Source organism: Anser brachyrhynchus, assembly GCF_964034855.1.
Source record: "Anser brachyrhynchus genome assembly, chromosome: 1".
Taxonomy (NCBI): domain Eukaryota; kingdom Metazoa; phylum Chordata; class Aves; order Anseriformes; family Anatidae; genus Anser; species Anser brachyrhynchus.
In genome coordinates this window covers 179,452,965-179,478,556 of record NC_137694.1, presented here as the reverse complement: position 1 = coordinate 179,478,556, position 25,592 = coordinate 179,452,965, and the positions used below count along the sequence as shown (strand labels likewise).

General features: G+C 41.6%; 1 protein-coding gene across 6 annotated transcripts in view; it reads left to right on the top strand.

The window, feature by feature from the left end:
• The window catches only part of ELF1 (E74 like ETS transcription factor 1), an 88,168-nt gene that overhangs the window by 52,142 nt on the left and 10,434 nt on the right, over positions 1-25,592 (top strand). For all 6 annotated transcript variants that reach the window (XM_080587734.1, XM_080587733.1, XM_080587737.1 and 3 more), the window contains exons 3-8: positions 4,478-4,652; positions 12,198-12,305; positions 13,066-13,230; positions 18,027-18,110; positions 21,428-21,620; positions 22,755-23,222. In XM_080587734.1, coding sequence (XP_080443860.1) covers positions 4,478-4,652; positions 12,198-12,305; positions 13,066-13,230; positions 18,027-18,110; positions 21,428-21,620; positions 22,755-23,222 — 1,193 coding nt within the window. The remainder of the gene's footprint in view (positions 1-4,477; positions 4,653-12,197; positions 12,306-13,065; positions 13,231-18,026; positions 18,111-21,427; positions 21,621-22,754; positions 23,223-25,592) is intronic.

Sequence of the window (25,592 nt, the reverse complement as noted above, 5' to 3'; positions counted from 1 at the left end):
AACCCCGCTGTGAAGCTTGGTAATGTCTCAGATCCTGGCCGTGGGAACGCCTGGCAAGTCAAGAGGCTGCTTCAGCTGTTGGCACAGGAGCTTCAGGGAGAGAAAACCGAAGGCCATTTTCTAGTCACCGAAATCACTTTGCCTGCTTTCTATTACTGGGGGGATTTTTGTTTGTTTCAAAATAAATGGCCAACTACATCTCAAGTCTGAATTCTGTTGCTTTTTTACAAAGCCAGTTTTTGCACCGACGTGGTTTTTTTTCTTTCTTTCTGCCAAAGTAGCTTTCCCCTGCTTTTCCCTATTGCATGTTTTTCTTAGCACCGGTCACTCACTTGCATAAAATGTCTTCCAAACCAATTAGCTGCTAGTCACTGTGTTCTTGGGACAACACATTTTCAGGAAAAGATCTGGATTGTCCCTTGGATGGGATCTGAATTGTCATCTAAGAAGACACTACTTCCAGAGCAGAAGAAATCCCCTTATTTTCCATTTGCACAACCAGTTTGGTATTTTGCGAAAATTTTTAGAGGAAAAAAAAGAAATACCTCTCAAGAATGTCAAACACTAAAGATAAAGAAGAATCTGAGAGCGTGAAGGAAGATTACTGCCATTAGCATTCCCCCGAGGAGGGTAGGGTTCAGTTTTTCCCATCATCGAGAAGTAGCTTTTGAAACTAAATAAGCTGTTTTGTTAATGAAGTCATAGAATCACAAAGTGGTTTGGGTTGGAAGGGACCTTAAAGACCACCCAGTTCCACCCCCCTGCCATGGGCAGGGACACCTCCCACCAGACCAGGTTGCCCAAAGCCCCATCCAGCCTGGCCTTGAACACCTCCAGGGATGGGGCAGCCACAGCTTCTCTGGGCAGCCTGTGCCAGGGCCTCACCACCCTCACAGTGAAGAATTTCCTCCTAACATCTGATCTACAATCTCCCTCTTTGAGTTTAAAACCATTCCCCTTTGTCCTGTCATTACCTGATTGAGCAAAGAATTGCTCTCCGTCTTTGTTATAAGCCCCCTGTAAGTACTGAAAAGCTGCAATGAATTCATAACCAATTGCAAATATCGTACAAAATAGCAGTGACAGTTTTTGCAAAAACGTATTTCACATTAGATTTATTTGCAGTTGCATTTGTGCTTTTCTTCCTGAATGCATTTTTATATCTGTTCCAGGCTTTCCTTTTCACAACACTGGCAAGACAGAAAACCCATACTTTGTACAGCAGTAATAAATAAATTGGAAGCAGGTGTAATAATGGTATAAAATATAAAAGGCCCCAAGGAGTGATATTTACTCTGACTCCAGTTTAAAGCTGTTATTAATTTAAAGAAAATCCCATTTAATGTGTCTTAGTGTGAACAAACGCTCTTCTGCATGACTCTTAAGTGGCTTCACTCTTCATCTTACACCTTTTGGAAGAGCAATGTGTCAGCAGGCTCCTCCAGTTGTCCATCTCCAAAATCACACGACCACGTATTGCCCTGCGAGAGACAGGCGCAGCCCCCAGGTATCCCCCGGGTGCAGACAGACAGTTTATCCTTACAGAACAGATCATGTTTAGTCATACTGATCCTACTGAAGCTCATGACACCAGCCTAATTCAGGAACATGGGAAGCACCTGTTGGCAAAGCATGGTTCCTTAATGAATGGCCGAGGGGGCTGTTGTAATTAGGTTTCCCAACTGGTAGGCTGGAATATAAATAGGGCTTTGAGAAACGCAGATAAAAATGTCTAAGAATCAGTTGGGTTTATCTGTGTTTCCCTTATTATTCGACAACAGTTGTTTTATGACTGAAGAGTAACAGAGGAGATATTTTTGTCTCTCAGAGACAAAGTTAGTGACATGAGCTGCAGTCGTTAGAGAAGGACAGTGCTGAGCCAGAGCCATTTTTCATCCAGAAGGAGCTAACACAAGGCAGAGGCAACTCGGTACAATCCCTGGAGAGCCTGTATGTCCTACAGACTTTGCAGGCCATGCATGTGCAACCACAGAAGCCAAAAGGAAGGACGGACCAGCTCACTTCGAAGACATTGCAGATAGATGCGTACAAGATCTACATCAGGAAGAGACACCCCGACACCTCTGCCCCTTTATGGTCAATGGAGAGAACTGGGTGTTTTTAGGGGATGATACCTGTTGTAGCACAGGAGCCTAAAACTGGATAAGGAAACATGCTCTAAAAATACCCATTTCTACCTGTTGACTCTGAAGGAAACCTGGGGTTATTAGCTTAAGTCTAGTCACCATCCCTGGAGGTCTTTAAACGATGTTTAGATGTAGAGCTTAGTGATATGGTTTAGTGGAGGACTCGTTAGTGTTAGGTCAGAGGTTGGACTCGGTGATCTTGGAGGTCTCTTCCAACCTAGGTGATTCTGTGGTTCTGTGAGTGCCTGCACCAGAAGTTGTTTGAAGTTACTTGAGGTGAACTTCACCCCTAGTGTCTATGAGCTCAAGTAGGATGAGAATACTAAAGCATATTTGTGTTTCCCCAACCTAAAATCCATCGTTTTACCAGCTCAATAGACCAATGAACAGATGCTCGCAAAATGGCCTCTTTTTTTTGCTTGCAGGTGACAGGAGCCTGAGTAAAGTGTAGTATGTAAACTCTTTTCTTCTTAATTTTTTTAATGTGGTTATGTAGATGCATGTACAGTATATGTGGTTTCCACCACAAAACGTATAAACTGTGGTATATTTCTGAAATTGGGGTGCTCAAGCTATTTTTGTAGCATGAATTTTATCTCAGTGGTGAGGCTGTGATGGACTATCGTCCTTCTAGTTCGTGGAGCTGTTGAAAATAAAACCCTTCTAACGCATTCAGTATTTTATTTTTCTTCTTTCTTTGTGGTGCTTTATCTTTTTTACTCATTTTGCTTTCGTGTAACCAAATCTACGAGTCTGGTCTGCCTCTAACTGCTCTGCCTTTTGCTGGTGTTTATTGCTCTCCTACCACGTTACGCTCTTTGAAGCTTATGTTCCGTAGAGTTTGGTAGGTTAGCTGTGGATTTTTTTTTTCCTTTGGGTTTTGTTGATTTTGTGGTGTTTTATTTTTTATTATTTTTTATTGTTTGTTTTAGTTCAGCAGAGTGTTTATAATAGAAGCCCGTAGAAAAACTAGTTTTGTTTCTGAATTCTTCCTTTTTTCTTGATTGCCCTTTACAACAGTTGCTGCTGAGGCACGTTTTACAAAATACAGAGCAACATAAAATAGTAATTACTGCTGTATAAAACTTGTAATTGCACTTTCTGCTTTCAGAACATATATTCCAGTCTCTTCCCTGGGAGACACTGCCTCCCGTTGCCGTTGTCTGTATGGAGCCAGTAGCTCTGAGACCATTTTCCACCGGTGGTGGCCTGTGTAGTGGCGAGATTGTGAGACGTGAGCAACGCCTAAGTGAACTCATAACCAAATGTTGTTGTTTTTTTTCTTGCATGGTTAAATAAAATCTGCTTGATCTGTGTGTATCTTTGTTTTTCTGTGGAGAGTGAGACCAAACGTCTACACACCGGTTTTCTCACAGAAGCACATTGAGCAACTTTTTTTTTTTTTGTTAAGCTTGCCACATTCATAATGCAATTTGTTTTTGTAGTGAGAGAGCCTCTGAGTTACACTAGGCTTTCTTTGAGCCTGCTGTGCTATCATCAGCTCTGACTTTCTTCCTGCAAATGACATTTTGAAAGAATCGCTTTGGAAAATACTGTCTCTGTAGTAGATGGCATTTTCTGAAAACCTCTTCCTGTTGAATGGTTGTCTTTTCAGAGAACGTGCATCTTCTTATTATTACTGGCCAGCTTGCCTTCTGCTTTTCCAGCCGCCCCTTTTCTTCTGTATCTTACAGAAAATAATTGTTGAGAAAGGAGAACGACTGAAAGCGGTCTTGGGAAGGAAAGAGGGGGAGCAAGTGAAGGAGGCCATAAGAATTAGAGAGGGAAAGTAGTACGGGACACGTATCAAGCACTCCCTGTTGCTCTGGGAGTAAGTGTTCCCTGATTGTGATTGCCAGCTAGTGCCTTGTGGAAGACCTGATGCCCGTGAGACCTTCCTGTGGTCCTTGCAGCCTCACCACCCCTCCACCTCCAGCTTGGCAGGAAGAGCAAACGGTGCGTGCAGCAAGTTGCTTGCCTGCTATCGTTGCCAGCAAAGTTTGGCATTTACTGCGCCACTCCTCTCCTCTGTCACGTCAGCTTTTAAGCTGGAAAATGCAGTTGTGGGAGTCTCGTATTAACCTGCTGGAGTGAAGTCACTATATTAGATACTACAGTGATATTCAGCCTCTGGCCCGTGGCAGGACATTACTGCTGTTTTATTTGGTGTGCTAAAAATCATCCTGTTCTTCAGTGCTCCCTCCTGACCATCTACCATCGAGGTGATGTAGAAATATTCAGGACTGCTGAAATGCTCATCAGCAAGTGGTTAGGTCGGGCACAGTCTAACTACCATTACTCTAATTTTCCTTTTATTTTTTTCCCTGCAGCTTGGTGATCCATCCATTTTCCCTGCTGTCATCGTGGAACACGTCCCTAGCGCAGACCTCCTACACAACTACTCTGGCTTAACCTGCGTGGACGAACCCAGTGACATGATCACTGAGAGCTCTCTGGATGTCGCAGAGGAACAAATCATAGAAGACGATGATATCACCCTCACAGGTTTGCTGTAAAAACACTTCTCTGCCGTGCTTTTGCAACAAGATGGCTGAGGCTAGGGGCGAGAAAAGTTCAGTGACAAAAAGCAATAGGAAACAAAGTTATAATAGCCTTGAATGCTGTTAATTCTGTACAAGACAGAGAAAATGGCATTAATGCCGTTACCAGGTGGCTTGCAATCCCAGCTGTACAGCTGGTACGGTAAAGAGTTTCATCCATCAATAGAGATTAAGACAGAGTCCTGCTCAGAGTGCCAAAAAGAGTTTTAATTGCTCTTCATGGGATATTTTTGCTGTTGTTTAACGGTTGGTACATACCTAAGTAAGCATACATACCAAAAAGCAGTAGTACACAGCATCTGTAGATGTATTGCTTTTCACTTCCTGAGGGTATACAAGCAGCCAGCAATAAAATGTACGTGTAAGCATGATCTTGGAGGTCTTTTCCAACCTTTATGATTCTAAGTGCACTCAGCATAGTATTCACTTTGGATTTCTGATAATGATTGATGTCTAAAATACAAATGTTCTGCATGAATTCTCTTAGAAAAGGTAGCCCAAAAGAGAAAACAATTCTCCTGGAAAGCTTGAAGATAAGTCAAATTTAAAAACCAAACAAAACAACAGAAAGACCTCACAGCAAACAAAAAATTGCTGAAAGTATGTGTTCGAAGCGTCTTTGCTAAGTCTGAGAGGTGGGGTAGATGCTTTACAGAGTTGAGATCTGTCTCAGTGTCATCTTTCAGCAACTAGGTTCCCCACCTGAACTGTCTCCAGGGCTGGAGACAGCTTGCTGCTTTCAGTCATGGTTTTGACATTACTTCCCAAGGCATGCTCTGATACAATCTTTTACCGCCAAAAGCAAAACAAAACCTCACCAAAACTTGACATGATGTACAGTTCACAGAGTAAATTGACATGAACTGTTCCCAGTAAATCTGATAATATGTCCCCCCCCCCGCCTTTTTTTTAAGCTGTGAATTATCTGTGAACAGACTGTGACTGTACAAATAAGTTAGCTGATTATTCAGGGTTTTACATGCTTAAACATTATTTCATGTGGAGACCTCTTGCCAACTATTCACTTGCTATTCATATTAATTATTCACACTGTAACTGGCATTTCCTCAGTGTGTTACTTAAGCACCACTTAATGCGGCTGTGTGAACGTTTCATAGTTGATGCATGTCATAGTTTTTATGAGTCCATATTCACTACAATACATTGTGTGTGAATCTACATTTGCATGAGTAATTGTGAAACGCCACTTTTGCGACTCCTCTTGTTAACATATTTTGTTGCTAACATAAATGATCACATGAGAAGGGTTTGCAAATTGCTGCCAGAGACTGAAAATATGTAATCCTTGTAACTGGTGGTGTCCAAGGGATACTCTGGAGGCAGACAAGCGCTGTATTGTTAACATCATCCATTGTAGTTCAAGCAATCTGTTTTTCTTTAAAGGCCGAGTCCTTAGAAGACCAGAGCTGCGACTTTGTAGAGATTATTGTAGTGACCGGCTGAAAGCTCCCCAGGGAAGGTGGCTCAGCGCTGGGTTTCTATCAGGGAGCCATCCTGCCAGCCTCAAGCAGGGTTACGGGGTGCCAGGACTCCCCATGGGAGTGGGGAGAGGACGTAGAGAAGGAGCAAGGAGCCCTCCACCACCTCTCTGCCCCAGCTTCGGGCTGCGGGTGCACAGACCAAACTGCCAGTCCACGTGCAGGCACGTTTTGCAGCGGCTTGCTTGCGGGATGGGGCTAATCGTAACTAAAATTTCCCACCTACTCTGTTCTCTCGCTTGCTTTTTTCCTCTCTTTGAAGCTCCCATCTTGATTTTAATTGTGTTTGCTCTCAACAGTGAAATGCATTGTTTTGCTCTTTGAAGTCAGTACAAATCTTTTCAGTCACTTTCACATTATGCCATCAAGAGAGAATCAGACCTTGTAAAGACTGCACTAATTCCAGTTTAAAATATTCAGAAGACTGAAGTTCCCAGCAAAATGAAACCGAAAATGCCATCATTTATGAGTAAACATTACTCAGAAATGCTTAATATGCATGAATCTTTTTTGAAGCTATAAGTTTTTCAGTACTATGTCTGTCATACGTTAAGCTTCTCTTTTCCCCTAAACTACCAGAAATTAGAGGTAGGTCTGCTTTTAGTGGTGTATCTGCAGAAATGCAGACTCTGGTAGGCTTTTCTGTCTATAGGATATAGCGTAAGCCATTCAAAACCACAGCTATTACACACCCATGATTACTTATCTGTAGCATAAATTATGACCTGCAGAACACGACAGCTATAAGAACAGCATGTTTTACTTGAAACCCTGCAGAAAGATGGCCAACAACCAGCTTATCTTAGAAGAAACTTAGAAGTTTTATCACTGAAGAGAACATTGATTTTTTTTTTCTCCCTGAAAAATACAGGGGATAAGGTTTTCTGTATCATAAATTCCAGGCCATCTCGTCAGATGGTATGGTTTGCTACACTTTATTTACCTTATTAATGTAACTAATTAGGGTTAGTAGATGCATAGGAAGGAGGAACTAATTGGATTATGCAACTTCCTGAAGTGTTTTTTTTTCCTTTCTCAGCACTGGCAGGTTTAATGTAAAAAAAAAATACCAGTTAATTAAACTGTCTGCCATTTTTGGTTCACCTGTGCTGGCTTTGTTAGGATGGGATCAGTTGAGGGGTCCTTGCTGACAAAGTTTGGACGTGTGAGGGACAGAAAATCTGCACTTAGGTTCACTGTGCCCTAGTCTGAGTCCCAAGCACAGAAATACGGGTTCTCATGGAAGAATAATGAAGCTTGACAACCAACTCAGAAGTTTTGGTACGGTCTTTCCAAGGTAGGTCGGATTTGGCTTGTCCATGTGGTGAACCTCTGGCACTGATGGCATATGCCAAACTGTTCAATAAGAGAATGAAGGGAAAGAGTTGCTAGAGGCTGTTATCCAGCACAACCCCAGCATGTTCAGTAATCATTTATAATGCTGCAAAGAAATCCGAAGGACTATTTAGTTGGAAGCAGGATTTCACAGCCTTAATCCATGAGGATTTTTAGTTGACAACATGCCAGTTGTAAAAAAAAAAAAAAAGAAAAAAAAGGATACAGTCTCAGTTACTTTGCAGAGAAGTTATTCAGTGCTGCTTATACCATCTGGTTAAAAACGATGAGTGTTTTTCCATATAGCTCCCCAATGAGATAATTTTGCTTGTAAATTTTAAAGCCTTGTTTAAGAAAGAAAACGAAGTGTGATATATAGGCCTCCTGAAATATATACGTTCTTAAAGCAGCACTTGGTTTTCCAGCGTCGGCTAACAATCATGCAGAACTTACATTAAAAAGCAATCACTTAAATTTAACAGCCAGTCATTCTGAAAAAGAGGTCTCCGGCTGTATTTGATGGATCTCTCCTTCCTTGTAGCAGTTTTAGATCTCTTCCAACATTACTCTGAGATTCCGTGGTCCCCTTTTTTTGTCTTTAGTAAAATCAGCACTGCCTTTAAATACAGCTGGACTAGCACGGCCCTTATCTAGGGCTCTCTAGGACAAGGGCTCTCTTTGTCTGCCCTTTGGAGCTGATCGCCACGAGAGGCACGGGAGAGGTGGAGTGGGGTGGGATCGCTGGAAGTGGTGGGACGGGATCACAGAGCCTTTTGGACAAGTCGGCGGGGCCACCACGTTAGGATCCTGCTCACGTAGAGAGGTGTTAAAGCTTTCAAAAGCACATCGGGCAGGGCTGCAGACAGCAGGAATTTGGGCTGAGGGAGGGAACTTCCAGTTGGGTATCTCCTTTCTTTCCCCACCAGGTGAGAAGAGCAGAAAGCCGTGTTTGGGCAGGCCTTGTGCTGGCTGTGGGCTCTGACTCATCGCAAGCATGCGTTCGCAGTAATTGGGTTGTAATTGGCAGACAGGTACACAGGCTTAAATTTGTGGCTTGCTCAGATAAACAAGGGCCTGAGTACCCTGGGAAAAAAAAAAAAAAGTTACTTCTGGGTGTGGTTTTGTTTTCTTTAGCTTTTTTTTTCTTTTCTTTTGGAAGTTTCTACCTATTTAAGATAGCATTTGAAACGTGATGCTTCTCTGAAATGAAAAACCCATGCCGTTTTGCCAACTGTGACTTCACCAAAGTGTGACAAATAAGCTATTTAACCCCATTTCTTCTTAAATCTGGGACTGTATTGTAATTTCCAGTGATTGGAATATGTATTGGCAACCTTAAGGTTGCCAATAAGGTTAACCTTAAGGTTAAGACTACAATAACAGACAGCAGCCTGCCCTGTTAGCCGAGCTGGTTATCTCTGAGGACCGTCTCGAGTGACGCCGCTAGTAGGACGGAGAGGTTGTGATTGACCTGCTCCGTGCGGTACGCCGCAGCTTGTTTGTGTTAGCTCTTGAGTGCTTGTAATCCAACTCGCTAACGCAGCAACCACCCCCCCACACACCCCAAATTATTTCCAGCCATTTTATGGGACTAAATTGCCTCACTACGTGATCAAAAAAAGTGCGAAGCCTGGCTTGTGTTAAGTGAGAGGAGTTTGGATTGTGAACCAGGGGTAGAGATGGGAGGCAGAACCACATCCCTGTTTTTTCAGCAATGGAGAATGATTAATTTGGCTCAAACCGTCCTGTGAAGTCATCTTCTAAGAAGAGACTTAAAGGGTGTTAGCAAGGGGATTAATGCGGTTAAGAAACTTATTTTTGGCATTCTGTGTCTGTGGATAGACAGATACCTGTAGCTGTTGCTCCTTATGTTTATTGTGAGCATCAAATTATATTAAGCTTGTTGCTAATATCGTAATTAAAAGTTCCTTTCGGCAGTCTCAGACGTGGCTGGGCTACATCTCGTAGCAGCGACGTGAAGCAGGGAACCTCTGCCTTGCCTCCATTACTCAGAGTAAAGGATCGGCTCTGCTCGGCCGCCTCCGCACGTGAAAGCAGGCGTGAAGGTTTGCTCCTTGCCCCGCGGTCCCGGGGGCCAGAACAAGCAACCTCTCCTCCCTCCTGCCCTTCCACCACGCTGGGACCGGGGTGTAGCGGTGTCTGGCAGCCCAGCCCGCTGGCCCCGTGCCGCGATGGCCATCGCCCTGCGTGGGCCGAGCTGGCTGGCGGCAGGGTGCCTTTGCAGCTGGGGCAGGGCGCGGGGCATGAAGGCGCCGAGGGAAGCAATTACCTCTTCTCTGTCGGCTGTAAAAAGCTGTCTAGTCCTATCCCGGCCAGAGTCCGCTCAAACTCTGCTCCGGTGAGGCCACACCTGGAGTGCTGTGTTCAGTTTTGGGCCCCTCACTACAAGAAGGACATTGAAGCCCTGGAGCGTGCCCAGAGAAGGGCTATGAAGCTGGTGAAGGGCCTGGAGCACAAGTCCTGTGAGGAGCGGCTGAGGGAACTGGGGTTGTTTGGTCTGGAGAAGAGGAGGCTCAGGGGAGACCTCATTGCTCTCTGCAACTACCTGAAAGGAAGGTGTGGGGAGCTGGGGGTCGGCCTCTTCTCACAGATAACCAGTGATAGGACTAGAGGGAATGGCCTCAAGTTGCGCCAGGGGAGGTTTAGGTTAGAAATGAGTAGACATTTCTTCTCACAAAGAGCAGTCAGGCACTGGGACGGGTTGCCCAGGGAGGTGGTGGAGTCACCGTCCCTGGGGCTGTTCAAGGAAAGGTTGGACGTGGTGCTTAGGGACATGGTTTCGTGGGTGACAGTGGTGGTAGGAGGACGGTTGGACCAGGTGATCTTGGAGGTCTCTTCCAACCCTAATGATTCCATGGTTCTAACAGTGCAAGGCTGCTGGAAGCTGGCAGGGCTGTGTTCCTGTAGTGAGGGTGACATTGGTGTTGCAGCCTTTGTTACACTGGTAGATAATATGGAAAGCTCCTGTCCAAATAAAACTCCAAACAGAACCAGGAGCAACTACAGCAGCACTGACGGGCCAAGCGTGAGCTTGCCTACAACCTGGAATAGGCTTCGCTTGCGTCCAGTGCCCCCTCCAGCTGCCAGGCACTGCCAGGGGGAGCTGTCAGGCTCTGGCAGCCAGCCTGGGCCCGAGATGGCCTGTGGCTTTGCTCCTGACCCTGCAGGTTGCATGACAGAATTGCCACCGGTTTGCTGCCCCGTCTCACTGTGTGCACTTTAGTCCATGCTCATTGACTCCCCTTGCCTCGTTTCACAATGGGAAGGAACCTCCCCGGCTCCACGTCTCTCACAAGACATCAGCTAGCAGTGCAGGTCCTGGACTTGCTTGTATTTCTGTGCAAGACACTGGGTGGAGCAGGTGCCATAGAGCTGGCAGTGAAGCCAGGCACAATGACTACAGGGCAGAGGTGCCCAAAACCCACGTCTCCTTTATTGTGTTTGGGTGTTAGCTTCTGATGCTTGGAGCATGGTAGTACCAAGGTCGAGAAAAAAATCCGGGAGGTAAGGAGGCTTCTGCTGAGCCAGCTGTAGTCCATGAGCTGCCTGTAAATCACAGCAGGGAGGAGGAGGTAGGGCTGATGTGTGGACGCCTGAGTGTCTGCATTAATCTTTGTCCTTTCCTGGTGATAAAATTGCTGAAGATGTGGGCATTTGGAGTGAAATTGTCTTTCTTGTTGGTGGTGGTGTTTTTTTTTATTATGGGATTGATTATTGCTAGTGGGCTGGGTGCTTTGTTTTTACTGTGATTAAAAAAATGGTATAGAAGTTCTACTTCCTGTAATAAACCTATTATTTTTATGTGAAGAAGAAATGTTCTTTCTGAGGTCATTATGTTTTATGGTACGTTTTTGTTTGCTCTATCAGTCAGTCAGTCTCATTCTTTCTTTCTTTCTTTTTCTTTTTTTTTTTTTTTTTGTGTGTGTGACTACCCCACCCAAAATTCCTCAAAGTTAAACACAAGAGAGGGTATGAAGCTGACTCATTGCAGGACTAAGAAAGTAACTAAGGTTCATTTGTATCCTAGGGAGGGGAATATTAGCACAGACCATTGTAGCACTTTGATAAACGCAAGCGAAATACCTAACATACGTTAAAATTCGCGGCAAAGGATAAGGAAGGCTGGCCTGTGCATTTCCATCCAACAAAACAATTTATAAAAGAATGTGTTAAACTGTTCTAAAGGTTTATGCTACTTGTTAGTGGAACTAATGTTTAACCTTGTTTGCCATGATACAATTATTTTGAAAAAAAAAAATCCTCTGACCACCGTAAGAAGAAAGCAGCAGGTTTTTTAAGGATACTGTCCAGAATATCACTGGTGGTAGTAGCATTTTTCAGGTCTTACAGGCATTGTATGTTACTGCACGTACTTGATCAGCAAGTGGAAGGGTTATAAAGACAGGACAGAAATGAAAGGTTGTTTTTCTAATATATACAATATTAAGAGTATAATGCATTAAAGAAATGAAATGATTGCATTGCACATTTTTTTCCTAGAAAACCTGTTACTGTTCATCTAATAGAAGACTGGTTGCTACTTTCTTTCTAGAAATGATATAGGAATAAATATCATGCTGAACCTTTAAGTCCTATTTGTAGCTTGTTTACAATTAATTTTCTCTTGCTTTCAGTTGAAGCATCTTGTCATAATGGGGATGAAACAATTGAAACAATTGAGGCTGCTGAAGCACTTCTCAATATGGACTCCCCTGGTCCGATGCTGGATGAAAAAAGAATAAGTAAGTTTTTTTATGAAAGCAAAGCAGTCTATGTTTGCCTTGTTTGCCTGTTTGAAACAAGGAGGGATTCAGTATTGTGTGGTTCCATGGAATGGGTAGGAATATTTTGCTTCCAGGTAGGCTTTACACATGTAGTTTGGCTATCAGAAATCCAGTGTTGTAGGCACTGAAGAATTCCACTGCTTTGAGAACATGTTGATGCCAGAGTTGAACATTGATGGGTAAGGAAGAATCAAAAATTAGAGGGAAGGTGTGAACAAAGTGAGGTTGTTTAGACTGCTCTGTTTTGTTTGGCTGATAGAGGATGAATCTGTTTATGTTTGCCCAGAGAAGCTGTGGATGCCCCATCCCTGGAGGTGTTCAAGGCCAGGCTGGATGGGGCTTTGGGCAACCTGGTCTGGTGGGAGGTGTCCCTGCCCATGGCAGGGGGGTTGGACTATATGATTTTTGAGGTCCCTTCCAACCCAAACCATTCTGTGATTCTATGTTGGTAAGATAGAAGAATTTATACTTATATGTTTAGATTGCATTACCGATGAATAAATATGTGTGAGCATGTTGTAATAGTGCTTTTTAGGGGAGCGGGTTATGTCATTAAACTGTTCTGTTTTAATACCGCTGCTGATTGCGGGTGGATATATTCAATTATGAACTGCTCTCCTCTCCCATGGAGGCAGTAAGTGTCATAGTTTTATTTCGTTCTATGTTTAAAAGTCCTTGTGGCTGTGTGAAAATATTCCTCTTGTCCCTTTCCCTTAAGCAACTATGTTTGGTGCAACTGAAGATGAAGATATGGTAGCTCCTATTACGCATGTGTCAGTCACACTTGATGGGATCCCTGAGGTGGTGGAAGTTCACCAAGCCCCAGACCCTTACGCTGAGTCACCAGAGACTCCTGAATTTGAACAACCAAAGAAGAAAAAAGGTAAGATGCTATTGCAGAACAGTAGCGTAGGGTAGAGAGCAGTCAGTGGCGTGCTTATCTCCCCTCGTGAGTCTTTCAAACCATGCTGGATGTCAAGTCAGAATAACTTGGGGTCCTCAGCTGGAAATACAGAGAACGTATTTTCTTACTGGGTGTCCACGCACAAATACTGATGCTTAGATACTGATGATGTTGGAGACGTAGCAATGATTGCTTATCTGACAGGAAACGTGGATCTCTGCTCGCTCCTATTTATAGATCTTCTTCAGAGGAAAATTGCATTACAAGCTACAGAGCGTGTATTGCCATGAATGCTGAAGTATTTTAATTAGCTCTTATTTTGCTTCAACTGAAAATGCTCGGTCTATGCAGAGTATGGGATCAGAATGAGGGCTTTTTTTTAACCTTTCTTCAATATGAAATGTGCTTTTTTGTTTTTTTCTTCTTTCTAAATAGCTGCACGCTATAGTAAGTGCCAGTCCCATTTGCAGTAGATAACATTTGCATGGTGGGTCGAGGCCCCCTCTGTTGAATGATGTTCCACTGGAGTCAGCGCTGTGCCAAAGAGTAACGAAGTTATGTGGTGTTAGTCAGACCAAACAACAACAAAAATTGGAATTAAACAGAAGAGTTATGTTTCTGCATGTAATCCTAGGGCTGAATCAGAGCACTAGCACTTTGACACATTCCCCTGCAGGAAAAAAAAGTCATCCATAACAGGGCTTCTGCTACCCTGCTACACTTCTGCTGCAAGACAGTACATTTTTGCTGCTAATGCAACTACCATACCTTCAAATGTTGGGAGTAGTTGTCCGTGAAAGACATCGTACAGGCCTCTGGAAATGCTGCGGGAGCTTCCTGAGCCCCGTGTGTGTCACAAGGTCTGGTAGGGACGGGTGTGGGCCTGGAGCTCTGTGATTCCCGTCAGAAAGCTGAACTGAAACTGCTGTGGAGGGGAGCTTTACCAGCAGCTGCCCGAGAGTGCTGCTGGGGAAACTACCATGAGATAACCAACTGTAAAAGGACTTTAACTGTTGTGTTGTTTTTTTTTCTTCTTTTCTTCTTCTTCTTAATGTTGGCTGCTATGTGGGTCAAAACAAAGAGCCTCTGTCTGCCAGACTTTTAACCTCTTTGGCTTGACACTTTCATACCCTGTTTCTTGTTGTGCTTCTGCTTACTCCCACTCCTTCCTCCTTGCTAGCTGTAGGTTAAAAAGTCAGTTGCTCCACATTGAGTGTTTTTTTTTAATCATTATATCGGGTAGAAGAAATGCTAGAAAAGATACATCAGCTTGACGTTTCATTAACTGCCAGTTTTCAATGAAACTGGGACTCCTTTAGGTAGATGTTCTGATCTGAGTGATGCTGAAGTGTTATTTCAAAATGCACAGGGATTTATAAGGCATTGGCCTACAACAATTGCTGCAAAATGTTACTTAGCTCTTAGTGCATTTCTAATGACATGCAGGTTTTATTAGTTTTGTTTTTCAGACGTGCAGTCTGTTTCCCTTACTTTGCTCAATTTTGTGGCAGAGCAAAGGACTGCAGACATTTTGCCATATGCATGCCAGCCATGATCTACTTACGGACTTAAAGCATATAAAACCCAACAGCTGAAGTTGTAGGGTTGCACTGTGTAGAGCACTGCTAGCTAACTGAGGTGGAATGGCACTGCCAAGTAGAACTTCTCCAAGAACATGTTCTTCAGAAGTGATGGGGTGTTTTTACCTATTTTCCTTGTGAGCCATTCTGCTGCAGCATGTGCGCTGTATCCACCCATCAGCTCAACTCCAAACCCATGCTCAGCAGGGTGGTTGTACTCGTGAATATCTGAGCACTGAGCTGTTGAACTGTGGATCAAAAGGGCTGGAAGAACTGAGGGATGTCAGAGAAAGAGACTTGGATATTTGCTATATGAATTCCTTTAGTTCCAGTTTTGCTAGTGCAAAGAAGTGTATTAATCTTTTTTCTTGTTTGATAAAAAATATTCTGTCAGGATGAACATCTCATTTTCTAAATATCACGTTCATTTGTAACAGGAACGTCTAACTTGAAGTGTTTTTACAACCATGAAAATGGAAAAGTGGAAATAAAAATCATACATTCAAATATCTGTAGAAAATTATGGTAGCCCCTCTCAGCCTCTTGCACATTCTTCACCCTTCCTCTTTGTAAAATTCTCTCCTAAAAAGGAATGTAGTAATGTACTCTGAAAAGTAACAAATGCATGCTCTATTGAACCAAAGGAGGAAGTGTGCTAACGCTTAATGTACTTTCAGTAAATATCTTCTTTTAAACAAAGGAAACATATCTTGTGTGTCTCTGCTAACTGTGTTTTTGATAGTATCAGTGTATGAAGATTATAGCTCGCAGTGTCGTCTAAAAACATCATCTTCAGTTATCTCTAGTCCACTTACAGAGCAGTAAAATCAATACCCTTCTGTAAACAAGTTTCACATACTTCACTGATTTCTAATTTTGGATAGGTTTGTGGTAGAGGACTGTCCAGATAGGATGTCTTCAAGTAGTCTAGGTTGAGGTAACAGAACCTAGAATTGCTGCAGCAGCAGATTTTATATTTAGTAGCCTAGGTAATCAGAAGTGCATTATATGTGAGCAGCACTTATGTTTCCTGAAGCTGACCAGCAGTAATTAAGTCATGACTTAATTGAGACTTCATGCAATTCATTTGCTTTAAAACACGTCCTCATTCAGACACAGGTAATTAATTACATCAGAGGAACACTCCCTACTTCTTGACTGCTTGTATTTATATGTGGGCAAGAGTGGGAACGAGATGAGCCCTGAACACAGTCTTCCCATGATGTGTAAGGGGAGAAAAACACAAAGTTACCCTGAGGGATTTCCAGTGCCATAGTAGCTGACCTACAGAAGAGTGACTTCTGGATGAACCCATAAAAGACTGTAGGAGTGGCCTATAGAAAAATGACTCTTATTGAGCAACCTGATGTGGTGGGAGGTGTCCCTGCCTGTGGCAGGGGGTTGGAACTAGATGGGTTTTAAGGTCCCTTCCAACCGAAACCATTCTGTGATTCTGTGACTTCATCTAGACATTTTAGGGAAGGAAAAGAAAAAAGGACATTTTTTGCAACCAGTGATGGTCAGTGGTATAAAGATTCTAAAAATGTACTCCAGTAGTTCTTAATTGTTTCATATGACCGCATATGACAAAACCAGTATTGTAAGATTTCTTCCCTCCATCGTCATTCAAATCAAGGAAGGCGTTAATGGCCGAGGTGGTAGCTGAGCTTTGTGTCCCATCCTCAGTCATGAATCTTGTCTGAAATGAAGCAAGAAAATGTGAGGACTCCAGGCATTCCTAGTCTTCCTTCACTGCAGCTGTCAACTAGCTATCCCTCCTCCATTCCTGTTCGGGGGAAAAAAAAAGGGAGGGAGATAGAAAGGAAAAAGTGCAAAGGTAGACTTAGCAAGACTGCGAATGACAAAAGGTGAGAGTGCTCAAACCAGTCTTTCTTATGACTTCTCAATAGACACCTGGAAATCTAAAACAAAGCAGACAGCCCAGGCTGGCATTGAGCATTTTTGTTGAGAAGTGAAGCTCCCTAACCCTTATTCTGTGATTCTTTGCTTATTCTGCAGTTTTGTCTTTTGTATTAAGGAAGCCTCTAAAAACAGAACTGAAAGTGGAATGTCATTGTGATGGGGATTGCACAGACCTGTTTGTCTTACCTCTGTAGAACGTAAACTCCTCTGGAAATGTAATAAGTAGAGAAAAAGAAAAATACTTTTCTTTAGATCTTTATATGTGACAGTAGGTTAATTGGATTAGAAGTGCGTTTCTATGAGTCCTGTCTGCTAGGACTGTTCTGCCTCAAAGGAGCAGAGGCAGTATGTGAATAATTTAGGTATTGTTAACATACTAAAGATCACTGCAAAAGCTGATAAGAGGAATTTATCATTTCATAAATATGCTCTGAAGATTTCTGATTCACTATAGTAGATGTAAAAGCTGATATTGAATGGGATCTAATGAAGGAAGAGGTTCAAGGTTTGATCTTGAAAAATACTTCAGTATGACTTAATTTTTTTATTCCACTCGTGTTTAGATAGTTGATTTCTCAACATTTTCAAATTATTGTCATCACTTGTAACTAACTTCTTTCAGTCATCACACTAGACAGAGCAACCGTGTTTATGGCTTTAAAAAAGCAGTGTTTTTCAGAGCCACTTACTGGTTCTGCTGGACTTAAGAAACCAACCAACTTTCTTTCCTTTACCTGTAGCCAGCATTGAGAAAGGAATAAGAAAGATCAGGACTGAGAAGTGTTTTCTTCACATGACAGTGCAGTTTTCTTCTATCAGCGGGGACTTCCAGACAAATAAGCAGACAATTTTGTTTTATCCCTAAATTCCACTTTGGCAATGGCTGAAAAAGATAGTTCTCTGTATTTAATTGAGCCTTTTCAATTGAAACTCTTCTGACCACAGTTAATAGCTTATTTTGCTCATCTCTTCTGTATTAAATGCTGTTAAAAGTACCTAAAAAGCCACGTAAGTTTCCAAGGCACATGGACTTTGGAAAAGCGAGCATAATTTTTACTATAAGCACAGTAAAATCATAGGGGAATCAATCATATTGCAGAAATTGAAAAAACTCAGAATAGAACTGAACTCTTAAATGATTAAAAATTGAATCTTCTCTGAATTGAGAAAACAAGTACCTTTCTTTTTTAGGTCCTTCCTTGTTATTTTTTTTTCTTTCATTTATTTATTTTTTTCCTAAGCTGAAGTTGATTCACTGGTGGTTTATTTCAGGGAAGAAGCCAAAACCCTCTCGTCCTGAGTCCCCTACTACAACTCCGAACATATCTGTGAAAAAGAAAAACAAAGATGGAAAGGGTAAGTTCAAAGAGTTGTCACCAAAATTTTTAAAATGAGTATTGTTTCGACTGACATGTGAAAAGGAGCAGTTCACTAGTTTTCCTGTGATGTAAAAACAGGTCTTGTGTTCAAAGACATCTCATTGTAAATTAAGTAATAAATAAATAAATGGTGGAAGAGACTTTTTTGTGAGATACCCAGTTCCTCGGGAGAATGATATATTTCTCATTTCAGTTGCAAGGGTTCTTGGAAAATCCTCAACCCCCCACAGAGGCTGCTGTGTTTCGAGCGAAGTCTTGGGGAACTCTTTGCATTGTATTAGGGTTTCTTGGGATGTGGTTATTTTGACAGATGATCTTTGAAAACATTTTCCATCTGCGTGTGTCTAATTCTGCATGAGGAGATAATCAAGGCTGCCAGCTGGCAGTGGGAGGTACCAAGCCCTCAATTTTGAGGGAAGTTAGAAAGCAGCTAGAAGACTTGGGCAGACAGCTTGGGTTTTTGACACTTCTTTAATTCCTCCTGTGTTCAGAAGGAAACAACAAAAAAAGGTACATTACTGATACAATAAATTGTTTCCTCCATATTAGATTTCTTAACAGTGTCTGGCAATTCTGTCAGCTAACTGGTGGTTGCTTTGCTGTTGTTCCAGTTCCCCCACTGACCCAACCTGGGTTTTGAATGGCAGCTTTGATACGCTGCGTGCCACCAAGTCCTGTGCACAGCAGGAGGTGGAAGTGAGCCTCTCCTGGGTCACCGCAAGTGTCACCACACATGGCTAGGGACTGAGGAGCTTTTCTCACCTGAACGGCTTGCATGTGGTGCAGTACTCACCAGCAGATAAGCACTGCAACACGTAAGAGGTGGTAGGAGAGTGTCACGCTCTTGAAATTAAAAAAAAAAAAGCTATGTTATGTTGACAAAGGAGCGTATTTGCTTTTGAAGAGGGATTTTCTACAATAACAAAAAAATGTTTACAAGTGATATTTAAAAATAAAAAAATGCTTTATTATTATTATTGTTGTTATTATGTAAGACCCAATTTTTAAATGAAATAAAAGAATCAGAGGAACCTCAAAATAGTGCTGCAATGAAATAATGGAAAATATCAAAGCAGCCATCCACAAAGTTAAGCAGCAGAAGAGTCTAAGTGTTTTGTTGCTTATAGCAAGGATACACCATAGCATTTGTCTGTTGTTACAAAACTGTTAATTCAGAAGGAATTAAAAAGTGTATTGCCTGAAACCATGAAAAAAAGCTTTCACAAAAGCATAATTGTTTAGCATTTTGAGGAACACAGAATTGAAGCAAAAGGGATGTTAGTGGCCATGGTACAGAAATAGCTAGAAAGTTGTGTGTCTCTCAGTATCCACAATGTCCCCCTGAGGAGAATATGTATGTTAAAATACCAACTTCTCCATTTAATTATTTGATGCAGTGCATGGAGCAAACTGTGAGTTTTCTACATATTTCTTCTTCAGCTGTGGCTCACGGGAGGTTAAAAATCCTGCCTGTGAGTAAAACAGCCAGCCTTGTCGCAGGCAGTCCCTCTTCACAGTGATTTTCAGCAGCTAAACAGTGACAGATTTTCAGTCTGCCTTCGTGCAGCTAAGCATTTTTAGTCTAGACTACAACAAAAGCAGCCTGGATTAGATGGGAAGTGGCTGGGAATGCTCTCGTTCCTGACTGACGTGGCACCCTGCCTGAGCAGTCTTAACCTTTGCCTTTGGGCTGTCCGAAGGCAAACAGGCTGACATTTCTGACATTTTCAAGTAAGCTGGAAGACATTTGTTGCAAAGCCAGCCAGATATTTTTTTTTCTTCCCTCCAGAGATGTTCACTTTTGAAGTTTCCACCTTCTGCAGGAGCTGTTAAGGGTTTGTACTGTCAGGGCTAATGGCATTGCTGAATATTTGCAGGTCCCTTATAATGGGAGCTGGCTGGGTTAACTGACCAACCCAGAACGTTGATGTGGGCAATAATGTAGCTATAGAGATTATAATACAGAAGTCTGGGAGTCTTAAGAGTTTGTAGGATGCCTCCTTTAGTTTATACAAAGTTCAGACTCGTGGCCATGCCGGTTGAGAAGACTGCAGAACGAAGTCGAAGCTAACAGAAGAGATCCTGTCATGTTCTCATCCACTGCACATCGTTTTTGTGAAACTGCAGAAATCCGCACATACTGACTGTCCTTTCTGTGTTTTTGCATAGTGCTTGTGTGAGGAGATAATTTCACACAAGGTTTTTCTCTGTTCTCAGATTAACAATGTCTCACGAAAAAGCTTTTGTACAGCTTCAACTGTCCAAAGGGACATCAAACACCAGTAGCCTTAGAAAAAACAGGCAAAAGGATTGCCTTAGTTATACAAATTTAGGCTCTTTAAATGTGCTTTTTGGAACAAAAATGCAAATTTTATAGTAGTTTTAAGTATTCACAATCTGTGATTTTGAATTGTGTTTCTTTGTACGTGGTAAACACCGGACAGGTGTGGTGGATTTCCACGTGTAAGTGTTTGCGCCTGCTTCTTTGTAAAATGAAGTTTGAATGTTGCCTACCACAAAGTGCAAGCTCTCGTTGAGTTTATAGGAAAGTTAAATAAATAAATAAGTAATAATAATAAACAACAACAACCTTTCTGAACCTTATTTTCCAAGGTTTGCTACCTTGGTTTATACCCCTGATTGCCTCCATATAAATCTAGTTGTTAGGCTTTTGTTCAGCCTTCTATAGGCCAGACACCTCAGTTCAGCAAAGTCTTTGAGCAGGGGCTTAACTTTCAGGCTTCAGAGGATGGACCTGAATATGTTCCTGTTCAGGTAGAGTAGTTAGCGACTGCTTCTATCTAGATTAGGCATGAGAGAAGCATATGAATGGGAGGTGAACGCTGTGTAAAAAGGGTTGTTAGGCATTGGAATGGGCTGCCCAGGGAAGTGGTTGAGTCACCATCCCTGGAGGTCTTTAAGAGACGTTTAGATGTAGAGCTCAGTGATATGGTTTAGTGAAGGACTTGTTAGTGTTAGGTCAGAGGTTGGACTCGGTGATCTTGGAGGTCTCTTCCAACCTAGGTGATTCTGTGATTCTGTGATTGGAATGGGATGTCTTAGCTTGACTGACACCCAGCTCTGTAGGTTACAGACAGGGTGTTTGGGCACCCAGATTAAAATAACTAACAAGAATTTCTTCCCATGCCCCTCTGTCACTATTTCCTAGTGTTAATGATTTATTACATTGCATTCATAAACATACCAGCTTCTTAATATTTAGGATATTTAACTCATTAATAAAATATGGTCAACTAACATTTTTTTCTGTTTCCTGAAATACCTTTATTTTAGGAAATACCATTTATCTCTGGGAGTTTTTACTAGCACTGCTCCAGGACAAAGCTACATGTCCTAAATATATCAAATGGACTCAAAGAGAGAAGGGCATTTTCAAACTAGTCGATTCCAAGGCTGTTTCCAGGTTGTGGGGAAAACACAAAAACAAACCTGACATGAATTACGAAACAATGGGTAGAGCTCTCAGGTATGTGCATTTTTAATAATACTGTCTTTGTTGCCATAGTGTTTGCATGCATTGAATGTCATATCTCATTTGTCTAACAACAATAATAAATTACTGTTCTGTCAGCTCGGGAAATAAAGAAGTTATTTCAGCAAAATAAATAAGCAAAAAGTAACCCTTACTAACCTAAACCCCAAATCAGTCACCTGCAGTTTCAGCTTGGACATTTTCAGTGCTGCTGACAATCGTACATCTTTACAATCAGCCCCAAAACCAGACTGAAGATTCTGAGTGTGGCAAGCCTTTTATGTAAAATTTTAATCTCCCCTCTCTCAAAAAAAACCCTAAATTTAGGTATATTAGAGTTAATGAAATGATTTCTCCCCACGGCAAATGATCCAGTTCCCAGTGGAAAATACAGTTTTATAATTCAGGTTTGCTGGCACTTCTGTGGACTTGTGTGTGCAGTTTTAAAACATCATGTCATTTGCAGATTGGATTGGTTTTTTTTTTTTTTTTTTGTCTTGTGCAGAAAAGACTGCAAAATAAGCAGACACCCATGAATGTGGATGATGCAAGCTTCAGTCTTATCTGCTGATTGATAATTGTCTGGCTGAGCAGCTCCACATTTCTGTTCAATTCCATTCACCCCTCACCTCAGTATGCCTGATTGTAAATTCTCATATTGATTTGCAAATATAACTGAAGTAGAACTCTCCTGTCCTGTTGTCTTTGCTTTCTTGTAGTTAAAATGTCTGTATGTGCTCACTGGGGAGTAAGCACGAATTCAGGTAAATTAAAGGATTGGCCGACTTGAGGAGAATTAGAAGTTTCATAGGACTTTAAAGCAGTATTCATTTACAGCAGAGCTGCCAAATCACAGAGCTCTTTTCTTTCTCGTCAGTGTTATCTGATGTTGAAATTAAAAGGCTACAAGAAATACCATGAAAAAGTGTCATTTGAGGAAAAAAAATGCTATTAATTTGGACACTCCTTTGTAATCAAGAAACTACGCAGAAAAAATATTATACCTTAAGCCCCTTCTTCCTTGTTACTGCTGGTGTTATTTACTGCTTTTTTGTTGCTGTGTTTTTTATTTAGTTAGGGGTTTTGCAAAAACACTCTAACTTGTTGATGTATGTTTGCTTTAAACAGATATTATTACCAAAGAGGAATACTGGCCAAAGTAGAAGGTCAGCGCCTAGTGTATCAATTTAAAGAAATGCCAAAAGATCTCGTCTATATAGATGATGAGGATGCAAGCCCTAGCACTGAATCATCAGATTCAACTTTGCTCTCAACTCCTGTGGCCAGTAGAAACCAGTCGAGCAGATCTAGAGCGTCTGCGAACACTGGAACAAAGGGAGGATCCACCACAGTTCTAAAAACAGGAAATTCGAAGCCTGCTAAGCTTAAGGAGCATGTAGAAGTTGTACAGCAGCAGACACCTGGCTTGACTTCAGAAGTTTTGAGGACAATGCAGTCTACGCAGCCAGTACATCCCACTCAGCTTTTTCGGACAGTTCACGTAATGCAGCCATTGCAGTCCATCACAGAAGGACAAGCGGCTGTAACCAGCAACGTTGCAGATGAAACGTTAAATCCGTCAGTTCAGAATATAAGGTAAGCAAATGTCAAGAAAATAAATGTATGAATAATAATAAATTCACTGGAGTGTGGCTAGGTAGACTAGTTTCTTTGTTGTGCTTCAGAAAAAATTGCTCGTCTTGCAGTTGGGTTCAAGTGAAACAGATGCTGTGCAGGTGATCCTGGGAATTATTTTTTTTACAGGACGCTTCAACATGCACACTCATAAATGCTCTGTTTTGGTGGAGGGAAGCACATCTTTCCTGCGGGATTAGGCCTGATGCAAATCCTTTAGAAAGGAAGAATCCACTATTTTTTTTAAAAAAAATGGTATCGTCAGTTCTGTCCTGCAGCAGAGACAGGATTTTCATGGCTCTGCTTTTTCACAGACTGGTGTCTTTGCTTTTTGATTATATATGGTGTGTCTGGAAGATCCCATCAAAAAGACTTACCTTCTTGCTTAATTCTTTTTGTTATAAAGTTGTCATCTCTTTCATCTCTTCTATTGTCCCCACTTACAACAGGGAAAAGCTCAGTTATCTACTCAGGCATTTTGCTGCTGTTAAAAGAGCATGTTACTTTGATTTTAGAAAACGATTAACAGAATAGTCTCATGGGAGTCTGTCTCCTGAAGTAGTCTGCAGTTACAAGTCATGATTCCATGCTTCATTTGTAAGTAAACTGGCTAATAGTACACAGCATTTCAGCATCATCACTCCTTTGCACCTACATGCACATTGTGAGTAGCATCCAAATTGGAGAGGCTTTAGAAACGAACACTCAAGCCTTATACGTCCCCTGATGGGAGCTCCTTCATGTCCGCTGACTGCAAAAGACCTAAAACAAATGTTCTTATAATCTCGGCCCTCCTCCGCAGGAGTGTCAGAATTGTAGATGGTGATTCTGGACCTTTGACCATAGCAGTTTCACAAAAGCTTTAGGAAGAACTTCTTTACAGAAAGGGTTGTTAGGCATTGGAATGGGCTGCCCAGGGAGGTGGTTGAGTCACCATCCCTGGAGGTCTTTAAGAGATGTTTAGATGTAGCTCTTAGTGATATGGTTTAGTGGAGGACTTGTTAGTGTTAGGTCAGAGGCTGGACTTGGTGATCTTGGAGGTCTCTTCCAACCTAGATGATTCTGTGGTTCTGTGATTCTGTGATATAATTCAGGAGATGCACATTCTTAATGAATAAGGAACATTTATTTTTTTTTTTCCTGGGACTTGCTCTGTTAAGGTCACTGTTTGAAGGGTTATTGTGTTATGCTGCAAAATGTCAGTAATGTTTTTTCCTGCTCCCTTGCTCTGTTCCCTCCTTGGAAAATTACATCCAGAGCCACCAGTAGATCTGAAGTGGTACTGAGTATCTGGGGTTAACGGTGGAATGTTGTCAGATGGAAATAAGTAATGGCATTAATGAGATCAAATAATTACTTCGTTTCTAAAGAATAAATTTTGCTCTCTCACCTCTGTTACTAGAGGGCTGTTGTAAAAGCCAGTCAATTATTAAAACTGTACTTATATATGAAAGGAAGATAGATTAAGGGAAATCCAGAATAGCAGTTACAGTTCGTTCAGCGAGAAGAACTGAAACTGCCTAGATCAGCTTTCAGTGACTGATATAATAGAATCAATATGAAACATTTTAGGAGATAACCAAGTGGCTGAGGAAACTGAAGATTTTCCATTTATATACAGGAAATGGCAAATCAAGACTTCAGCTTCAATCAACAAAATATATATATTCTCTCTTCTTTCTTTGGGATAAAAAATAAATAAATTTTCACTGGTCTTTCTAGTTCGGATCCTGTTTAGTTTTTTTTTTTTTCCATAAGAATTATGGAATGTTTTTCATACATGTTGCAGTGTGAAAAAATCACGCTGAAAAGAGAAACTCACTGGTTAATAAAGGTTGCAAGGGATTAAATACATTGAGCCGAGAAAGCAAAAATCCTTTTAATGGTTACTAACAGGCACTGTACAACAAACTGGAAGGAGTTACCATTTTTAAGCAGAGAATACCTGTTTTCATTTGTCTTTCAATTGTAAATGCCTAAGTTGAAATCAAATCGTTTTGCTTATTATTCTAATGAAATAGAATTAACTCAAGAAGTACATAGGGGAGGGAAAGGTTATATGTCATCAGAAGTTTATGTAGAAGTTGTTCTCTGATTATGAGGAATTTGACAAAAAAAAAAAAGAACTAGTTTTGAAATTTATTTAGAAAAATAATAATCTGAATCAGTTTGATGTGTCTTTTAAGGTTTTAAAGCTCGTATTTTAGGAATGAAGCTGTTTGTACTGTGCAGTCCTATGATTCCAGGTTTGATGAAGGATTTAATTACCTGCAAGCTGTAAAAAAGTGACTAGGTCAATAATAGTGAAAGGAAATGAGTACAGGCATAACT